Consider the following 10,553-nt stretch of genomic DNA (forward strand, 5'->3'; position numbering starts at 1 on the left):
AATTAAAGAGCTTGTTTTAATTACCGACGAAGTAAGGAAAGACAGGTTGTTAGAGCTTGTTAATAACCATAACCAATCTAGTAAAGAGTAAAGTTAGTTTGGCTTGCATATCAATATCTGTCTTGTTAGAATTAAACTGATATTATTCCTTGGGTTGGATACTATTTGCCATTGACATTTACTTGATAATTATTTGCTATTTGCTATATGCTATTTGATATTATTTTCCATTTTATTGTTGCTATTTAAGTTTCGATTCTCATTTCATTATTTATTAAATCTATTACTAAAGATAAGTCTAACCAATCTCTGTGGGTACGACCTTACTCATCACTATTACAATTTATAAGAGTAAGTATTTATTATTTGTTGGTTTCGACACCCATCAATAGCGAAGTGACTGGAGTGGAAGGAATTGGACTGTAGAAGAATAAGGCAAAAGAGGAGGAAGCAAAGTAGGTGAGCCTTTTATAGAGTCGGAGGAGGAAGGAGATGAGGACACATGGCTTCGATCGGATGGACGGGCGAGTGACGCGATGGTTGATGGAACAGTTAGCTTACATCAGGGTGGGAAAGCATTTAATGCCTATATGGCGTTTCAAAAAAGGTAATGATGAGGGCGGGAATCGCGAAGAAGATTAAAGATCGAAGAAGGCGGAAAATGGAGGATTTTGCGCAGTTAGGATAGGTGGGCATGGGTCGACCTACGGAGGCAAGCTTTATCGAGGTGGTAGGTCGGACCTCAAAGGTCGAACCAAGTAAATCCCTTGAAAAAGGGAAGATTGAGCGAAACCTGGCCTAGTCCTCAGACTAAAGCTCTGAGACACTGAAGAGAATTTCAAGCGATAAGTCGGACCTAATGCAATTAGTAGTGCGGGTTGTGCTAATTTAAACATGGCCGAGCCATCAGACTAAGAGACTGAGGGACTGGAAGCATGATTGAGAGAACGAATCAAAAGGCGAGGCTGGAAGGTCGCGAAGGAGTCCTAGGAAAGGTCGAACCTGACTCCCTCGAGCTAGGGTCTTAGGGGCCGACCTACCTTGGAGTTTGAAACTGATAAAGGTTCCCAAAAGACTCTTAAGGGTCGGAAGAATGATTCCGAGAAACCTGTTCAATAAGCGCATGTAGAAAAAAGGAAAAGCCAAGCACAAGCAAAAAGATGACAATGTTTCATTCATCGAAATCCCAAGGGCTGGATAGTTACATTCAAAACAAAATAAAGGGGCCAAATGGTGCACCCCTTCAACAAAAGACAACAAAAGGTGGGGCTATTTTAGGTTAAGCCCCAAACCTACTTGGTCGGAGGAACGACCTCAGAAGAGACAGTCGGAGTCGCCGGAGCAAGGGCAGAAGCATAGTCATAGAATTCCTCCCAAAAGGCAGCGATGCTTGGTGGAGCACCATCAGGGGTACTACGGTCCAGCATGACATCGATCTCGTCAAGGAACTCTACGTAGTTAGGGTTCGGAATCAGCTCCTCCGAGGAGAAAGGGCTGTGAAATAGTAGTTCCATCTTGACGGACGGCGGCTCAAGAGGTACAACGACCCAATCGCCTTCTTCAGGCTCAGGTGAAATGTCGATGGGCAGTGAAGGGTCATTGCCGGGCAGAAGGTCACCGGACCTCAAATGCTCTTTCCAAGCAGACATTCGAGCTCTGGCTATGCGCTTAGCCAGCCGGGGGGCCGGGGGGAGAATGACAGGGGGCCGTAGCGAAAACTCGACACTTGGGTCCCATGGCCTTGGAAGGTAAGCTTTTGAATGTAGTCAGATGAGCAAAAATGGGGAAAAAAAAAAGCGCTATTTATAGGAGAAGGCTTACCTCGGAAAAGATAAATGGCAGTTGCACACGAGTGAAGGGAGTTAAAGCAATGTGACAGTGTCAGAGGCTCACTGATCGACAAAAGATAAAGATAAAAAGGCATTAAATGTGATGGATTTAACCGATGGGATCGTAAGAAGATAGAGTTAAAAGCTTAAGCTCGGGCAGGTACGAGCGACGACCATTGCACGAGAGACCCAGTCACAACTACTTTTTCGATTCGTGCTTCGCGTAACTCAGGAAAGTGAGGGACTAGGGGGGAGGGAGTAAAAAACTTTCCCTATGTAAAAGCGAGCTTGGGACGATGAACGCGTATAGGAGATGGGTTGACGGCGGAGGATGAGCTAGCAGTACTTTTCCGAGTCGTACTTCGTGTAACTCGGGAAAGTAAGGGACTAGGGAGTAAAAACTTTCCTAGACATAGAGAAGCAATGCATTTCCCTGAGCCGTGCTTTGTGTAGATCAGGAAAATGAGGGACTAGATGATGAGGGATATGCTAAGGCTCGGTACTAGGAGCTCGGAGTAGGAAGAAGGGATGACCAATACGGAGGGAGAAAAGGCTCGAAGGGAGCTGTGATGACAAGGCGGAGATCGGTCGATGATCAGTCGGTCAGTTGAAGGATCGTTGAGAAGGTGACAAGGCAGTTGAAGATCTTAGATTGAGAATGATTGGACATAGCTATTTAAACAATTAATTACCATGGATGAAAGGTCGGGCCAAAAGGGTAAGAAGATGATAGGTCAAACCAGACCGACTTAGGAGGGGCTGAGGCAGGAAAGGCAGTGCATGAAGGGCAGTGCAGGATAGGCGGTCATGAAAGTTTCCTAAAAGAGTTCGGCGGCGGAAGGCAAGAAATATGGAAGAAAGGCCGAGATAGATTAGGAAAGTTCCTAAAATGTGTTAAGGAAAGAGTTCCTAAAGTAGTTTAGTAGTTTCCTAAGGGAGAAATCCCTCCTAACTTATATAAATAGGGGTTCTAGGTCTCGGAAAAGAGGACAAGCAATTTTTCACACTCATAAGCAATTTATTGTATTCAAAGGCAATTCGTAATGTAAAGAGGGCTGAAAAGTTACTCTAATTTTCCGTTGTAGTCTAGTCGGTTTTTCAATGGTGCTGGCCTGCCATTCGACCATTCCGTGGTAGATAAAACCAACATCTCCCATAAGTTTTAAGAATTATAATATAATAACATATAATATAGTCCCTTAGGCTCCAAAAATAATAGCAAAAGAATTCAATAGCTCAAAGTCACACTTTTACATTTTTCATTAACTTTTATCAAACCAATAATTTCATAATGGATTAATTTCTACCAATTTCACAAAAAGGATTTTAAATCAATATCATACCAATTTTTCCCTTGTGAAAATTTCATAAAGATTACAATTCTTAACCAAATAATTTCATGCTCACATATGATCACATTTCTGTACATTTGATACTCACAAGTATGTATATATATCTATAAATAAATATATAATAAAAATTTAATATACATACTTAATACTAATATCAAATACACAAATTCTTATAGCTATAATATATGTATAAACTTGGAGCCCGGCGAATTAAAACGTGGGATGAAACGCAAATGGCTTGAAGGAATATATGAGCAGAGTTTTGAGGAGAGAAAAGTGTTTCGTAGGTGTGTTCTGTGAAACTATTTCAAATCTGCTGCTCACCAACGAATTATATAGTGGAGGATGGGATCATTGCATTAAATCTGGCATTTAATTCCCGTGTGTAACCTCCCTCCACTAGCATCCCGTTTACACCCACTACTAGTCCACTACAATTGAAATAACTCTAAAAAATAATGATTGGAATTAATCATATTAATTCCGTAATACCAAGAGTCATTCCTATGAACTAACACAGGAGGTGAATGGTCGCTATCGAGAGGTCACTAGAGTCGCGGTGCGAGATAGCGTTCCAGTCTGATTACCTTCGAGAGATCAGGCAGTGCATGGTGCAAGACATCGTATCGGTCGCGAGACGTCGCACAGGTCCGCGAGACATCGTACTACCTCTCTAGAGGTCAGTTCGTTTGATGTCTCGAACAATCTCTAATCTCATGTGGTTCTGAGATGGAAAACTCAAACTCGTTTGAAAATGTGGAATAACTTAATTTTGCAGACAACATTCATGCCCGCGTACACGAGTCAAGCTTTTTCAGGCTCAGTTTGGGATTTGATTTGCACCTCCCCTGCACGCGAGAGAGAACATCTATGCTATACAAGTTACTTAGTCATAAAAATACCCTTGTATATATAGTGGGGCAAATGTTCATTCCCAACCAATGTGAGACAAAGCTACATAAGTTTTTCCTCACTTCAAATTTCATCTCAAATGGATCTACTTTGAGAATCAATTTCTCATTCACCCATTATTCATTTTGAGCGTATAATATATCGATCTCTTCGTCTAACTACGAAGAACCCGAATCCACTTTGACCCGACCCAAATCGGAAGTGGACCCCACATATATTTATACCACAAAATGGTCACTTAAAATACCATTTTTAGTGCAATTTTCCAACAAAACATAGGGGAAGAGAGATTTTTTTAACATTTAGATTTCACAGAGATATCTATTTATAAAAGTAAGAAATATGATCCAAAAAAAACCTATGAAATATAAAGATAGAAGTTTAGAAGATATAGAAAATCTCTATAACGTAATTGAGTCCAAATCCATATAGACTTCAAGTTATTGTACTTTATGACAAAAGTGAAAAACTAATAAATTTTTTTTGTCTAAATATAATGCATAAAATTCAACAAAGAAAAAAATACATTTCAAAATTTAATTTAAAATTAGTGATATTTTCATGCATATTTAAATACAAATTTATCCACTCAAATTTCGATGTCAATTACTTCTAAAAGTTTATTTTCACTTACAATTAAGACCAATATATAGATTCTAAAAAAATATTTATCAAGTATAAAAATATTGAATTATACATAAAATATTTTTAAAAAATAAAATAAAAAATTGGGCCTCCAAAAATTAGAGGCCTGTGCAGTCGCCCTGTCCCAACATGGCCAGGCCGGCCCTGAAAATTTGCAGTTTTAATGCTCTAGTTACACACATAATATATACTTAGTTCTTGAATTATATGCGTGACTATCGTTAACCCATAGGCTATACATGGAATGGTGATTTTAGTCATTGAAAGACTAAAGCAACCACTTTATTAAGTAATAAATTGGTGGTAGGAATAACTTTTGAGAGACTAAAATAATCACTTCGTGCATAACTTAATATTAATTAAAAATAGTAGCACATATAATTCAGAGACTAAATTTGTATTATCGTATGTCTAAAAATTCAATTTTCCTTTTATTAATTGTTGCGAGCAGCAGTTGTCGTCTAACAGTAACTATTGTCTCAATCTGCTCATTCTGCTGTCCCTATCTACCAGCAAAGCACAAGCTTAAAAGCTTTAATTACTTGCCATGCTCAATTAAATACCTGTATAGATGGATCAACTTTATTGGAGAATTTCGCAAAAATAAAAAAAATAAAAAAGGTAACATATTTTACATTAGTTTCTACTTTCCTTCAACTACTTCTATCTACTTAAAATAATTTTTAGCTTCTAAAAGTGAATCTTGAGAAGCAGTGAGAGTAAAGGGGTGTTTGGTAGAATATAATTGTAATTTTACAATGAATAACTATTTTATCCTTCTTCTTATTATACTATGTGTTATATTTATACAAGGGCATTTTAATTTTTATTTGCTTCATCCCTTTTAATTCTCAAGTATTATATTAATGTCTATCAAATAATGTAATTTAAATTTTTATTTTATTCTTTTTTCCACCAAATTATAATTCTTTTCTTCACTAATTCCCTCCTTCCAACCAATCGCTATGTAAAGCAATAGTAATGAAATTAAAACGATTCAATTCTTTTTAATTACAATGTTTTATCATTAAAAATGTTAACAATAGCAAAATTTTCAAATAGAGATGAAAGTGGTCCACCGGATTCAACGACTGTTATAGCTTGGGTCAAATGCACCTTGTAAAGTTACAAGTTAACTAAAAGTTACACTTTACCTTTTTAGGGATTATAATTTAGAAAAATTAAAAAATTACACTATTCGTGTCTAAATTATAAAGTAATTGTAGTATTGGTCACAACTTGTTAATTGTACTCGCTTTTCATTTTTAAGTTATAAACTTATAATTGGCGTTGTAAATTTTTATTTTTTTTTCTAACAAAATATTAGTGACAAAATTTTCAATGCCAATTATAAATTAAGGACGAGAATTAAGTAATTTACAACGTTAATTATAGATTAAGGACAAAAGGCAAACATGATCCAGAAGAATGTATAGTCCTACAATTATCTTATAATTTGAGAATGAAAAGTGCAATTTTCCCTAAAAATTTACTCTTTTCAATCGATACCAATACTAACTGCTTTAGAATTTTCCTAATTTTATTATGAAATTTTTCCAAGAAAAAAAGCTAAGAAACTAAAACCATGGCAATCACAAATCTCAACCGTAGATATTATCATAAGAAGGATACAGATTATTCTGCTACATTAACAAAATTGATTAAGCCCCTAATAACAAATTAACAAATTGTACCCAAAAAAAAAAAAGAGAGAGAGAGAAAGAGAAATCCCTAGAAGCAAAGGAGAACAACAGAGGAAGAGATCATGAAAACATAGATGAAGATCAAGAATCCAAAATGCAAAGCCCAATTCCTCTTGAACTTACCAAAGTAACTCTCAGGCGGTTCTTGGTAATGTATCTCAAACTCCTCAGCGATCTCGTCCTCGGCGCCGGCGCCGCCGCTGCTCATCCGCATCTTGAGCCGCCGCAGGCGCTCGGTGGCGAGGCCCAGCGTGAGCTTGTGGCAGCGCCGCTGGTACTTGAAGCCATTGATGCACCTGAGGGTCTGGGCCACGGAGACGTAGAAGATGAGGTGGGCCATGGAGAGCAGGCCGATGGGGACCCAGCAGTGGCGGCACTGCAGCCTGGGCGACTGGGCTTGGCCCAGGAAAACCAGGGACAGGAAGAGGAAGAAGAGCTGGAACATCTTCCATAGCTCCTTCTTCTGGAGGTCAACTGCGCGTTTCTTCTCGAGGGTCTTCTCGAAATGGAGCTGGATGATGGTGTTGAGGGCCTGCAGGGCGGTCTCGTGGTGGATCAGGGCGCCGGTGGGTGCCTCGTAGTCCGCCATTGGAAGGAGGGGTTTGGGAGCTGTGACGGACAGACAGGGATTGGGTTTCTCTTGAGCTTGACGAGACTGTTGTTGACTGGTTAGACCCACACCCATCCAGATGGTCCACTCCATATAATATTTCATAATTGATAGTTTGATGCATTCATTTACTAACGGTACCCAGGCAAATTTTACCAGTCAAATCATACTTCTTTTTACCCAATATTCAAACGGCTTTTCCAATTATGTCAGCCTCGAAACTCAAAAAATAACTTGAATTTTTTTTAAATAATCTTTCAGATCTTTATCTTTCGAAATGTTTACCCAAAAATCATCTTCGGAAGTTTTCTTTCCCTTTTTGTCTTCGGACCTTTGTTAATGAAAGCTGGTTTATTTATTTTTTTAAAAAAAATTATTTTCTTTTCCACGAGTCTCTTTCTTTAAATGGTATCAAATAAGCAAATCTACTTAATAACACACATTTAAGTGCACTATTATAGATCACAAGTTCATTATCAGTTATTTAAATATTCATTATCACGTGCTTCCAAACACAACTGATAAGGAATGATTCCCCTTTGCATTGAAGTACATTGAAAATATGTAAAGCATAAAGTAGATAAGAAAATTAGTCCTCAATTCATCTCTTTATTGATTGTGCTTTGAGTAATAACTTAGAAAGAAGGGAGAACTTGGGATCTAGAATGCTTCTAGAGAGAAAAAGAGAAGGGAAAATGCCCACTTGAAGGGTTAGTGCCTCTTTATAGGCTCATCCCCGTACAATATACCGAACATACGTATAGAGTACTTAGAGTCGTATACTCGGAGTATATATTCCCAGCTATAATGAAATTGGTATATATGAAAAATGAAACTAAAAAACATAACTTGTGTAATAACATATATTGTCAGATAATCTAAAGTGTAATTAAAATGACAATTCAGCGTTACTATAATTAAACTAATGTGTGTGGAAAATGAAACTAAAAAACATAATCCATACAATAACATATATTGTTAAATGAACTCAAAATGTAATTAAAATTATACTTTAGTGTTACTATAGTAAAAATAATGTGTATGGAAAATAAAACAAAAAAGCAGAGCTCATAAAATAAACTATATTGTCACATAAACCTGATGTGTAATTAAAATGATACTCTACTGTTATTATAATGAAACTAGTGTGTCGAAAATAAAACTACAAAACAGAGCTCATAGCCTCATACAATCACGTATATTGTCAAATCAACGTGAAATGTATTTAAAATAATTCGACGCTGCTTTCCTTCCTGGTACACGCTACAATTTCACAGTAAAATTTGCCACCATATTCCCACCTTTTAAATTTGCAGAACTTTCCTATCTACCAAGCCCCATCTAAAAGGCGAATGGCTCGTTCCACCCAAAGGTTTGGCTGTTTTCAATAGAAATTCATTCCCCCATTTCATAGCCATCAACTGCTACTTGCTACTACCGCCGACCAATGCACCGCTCGAAACCAAATCTTTAACATCTACTTGGATTAACTATTTACCAATAGCAAGAACTTCAATCCTAAGTTCTTATTTTCTTCCACTCACTGCCAACAATTGCATAAGTTACTGTTCTCGTACCAGAATACAAAATCAAGCACAACTCATGGATCATCAACATTTTACAATGCTCTCCCATTTCAGATTTGCAGATTCCAAGTTAACATTTCTGCAATGACTCGAGATATGTGTATCCCAATTTATAAATCTCTTATAGAATGAACCAATCACCATAAGCACTTACATGTGATCCATATCACTACTCGTATTCTTGTACTTCAAAATCAGTAACAGACTTCATATTCCACAACACTAGGTGTAACATTATATAGATTTCTTCTGACTTGGGGTGTGTTTTGTCATGAGCTACGAATCTGTGAAGGGCTCCAAGAGTCTCCACGAAACTAAAACCAGGAAACTTCTTGACCCCTCTTGTTTCCATGGCTTCTCTCACCGCTTTTGCTTCGTACCAGCATTTCTTTAGTGCATACACATTTGAAAGGCCAACATAACGACCATCGTGACAAGGGTCCAATTCAATCAACTTCTTTCCCACTATTTCTGCAAGGTCTAGTTTTCTGTGATTCAGACAGCCACTAAGTAGTGCACCTAACATGGAAGCAGATGGTTCCATAGGCATTCTAGACATTAACTGGTAAGCTTCCGTTAACTGACCAGCGCGGGCTAAAACATCAATCATGCAAGCATACTGTTCGTTCTTCAGTTTCGTGCCATTTTTGCCCAAAGAATCGAAGAAACACCAAGCTTCCTTCACTAAACCTCCATGTGCACAAGCACTCAACAAGCACAAGTATGTGATTTCATCTGGTTGAATCTTTAAACTCTGCATCTCCTTGTACATTTTCAATGACTCCCAAACAAGACCATGGGCTGCTAGCCCTCCAATCATAGAATTCCAAATCAGCACATCAGTATTTCTCATTGAAGCGCTGCGAAAAACCAACAATGCATCCTCTATTGCACCACTCTTGGCATACATGTCTATGATTGATGTCCTCAAAACTAGAGTCATGAGCAACTTATTCTCAACCACGTAACTATGCATCATCCTCCCCTGCTCTAGAGCTCCCAAGTGAGCACAAGCACACAAAACACTCACCATGGTCACCTCATTAGCCCTTGGCCCAACTTGCTTCATTCTTTCAAAAACAGCCAAAGCCTCCGCATACTCCCCATCCTTGACGTACCCATCAATCAGTGAGCTCCATGACACCACGTCTCTCTCAGGCATCCTTTCAAACACCTCCCTCATCGAAACAACGTCCCCAGATTTCGCATACCCATCCAACATCGAGTTCCACGACACCGAATTCTTCAGGGGAATTTCATCGAACACCTTCCTTGCAGACAAAATATCACCACAAGAGCCATACAAATGAATCAAAGAATTCAAAACAAACATATCCTCAACAAACCCATCTCTCACCGCACGCCCATGAACACTCCCGCCAACTCTTGGCTTCGAAAGCTGGGCCAAAGCCTTGATAAGAAAAGGGTACGTGAGGTGGTCGGGGAGGACACCGTTCCGCAGCATTTCAACAAATAAAAATACAGACTTGTTTGGGTTCTTGCTGTGGGAATGGCCTCTAATGAGAGCATTGTAGTCCCTGACAGTTGGGTTAGGGCGTTGAAGGAATAAGCGATGGGCATAATCGATTGAAGGATCGGACATTGCTGCTAGCGAGAGGATTCTTGAAGCGAATGGGCTTTCTTGGGAGAGGCCGAACACAGTGAGCATTGCGTGGATTTGCCTGAGGTCTGAGATTGATTTGCATTTCTGTAGTAGGGTGATAAATGCTTGGGTTAGAGAGACTGGATTTGTCAGGTGTGTGCGGTGCATTCAACATGTAGTACAGCTACCTGCTAGAGGTTCGTGTTGACGCCGCTGAGAGCTTGAGATCAAGCAGAAGTGACAATAGGTTGCTTGGCAATTGGCATAACTAACTGAAAATTTTTTTGCAAAGTGAAAATTAGTACTCCCTCCG

General features: G+C 38.7%; 2 protein-coding genes across 2 annotated transcripts; both read right to left on the reverse strand.

The window, feature by feature from the left end:
• Nucleotides 1–6,332: 6,332 nt before the first annotated feature.
• Nucleotides 6,333–7,246, reverse strand: LOC115997437. Its single transcript, XM_031236989.1, has one exon. It carries the CDS (start codon nucleotides 7,154–7,156, stop codon nucleotides 6,470–6,472), a length of 687 nt encoding a protein of 228 aa, XP_031092849.1. The 5' UTR covers nucleotides 7,157–7,246; the 3' UTR covers nucleotides 6,333–6,469.
• Nucleotides 7,247–8,127: 881 nt separating this feature from the next.
• Nucleotides 8,128–10,461, reverse strand: LOC115997279 (pentatricopeptide repeat-containing protein At5g08305-like). The gene has a single exon (XM_031236805.1). The coding sequence runs from the start codon at nucleotides 10,406–10,408 to the stop codon at nucleotides 8,807–8,809; it is 1,602 nt and encodes a 533-aa protein (XP_031092665.1). The 5' UTR covers nucleotides 10,409–10,461; the 3' UTR covers nucleotides 8,128–8,806.
• Nucleotides 10,462–10,553: the final 92 nt, after the last annotated feature.

This window comes from Ipomoea triloba, chromosome 11 (assembly GCF_003576645.1).
Source record: "Ipomoea triloba cultivar NCNSP0323 chromosome 11, ASM357664v1".
NCBI classification, from domain to species: Eukaryota; Viridiplantae; Streptophyta; class Magnoliopsida; order Solanales; family Convolvulaceae; genus Ipomoea; species Ipomoea triloba.

Excerpts from the sequence above, each read along its gene's own strand:
- LOC115997437 (XM_031236989.1), bottom strand. The coding sequence starts at position 7,156 with ATGAAATATTATATGGAGTGGACCATCTGGATGGGTGTGGGTCTAACC.
- LOC115997279 (XM_031236805.1), bottom strand. The coding sequence starts at position 10,408 with ATGCACCGCACACACCTGACAAATCCAGTCTCTCTAACCCAAGCATTT.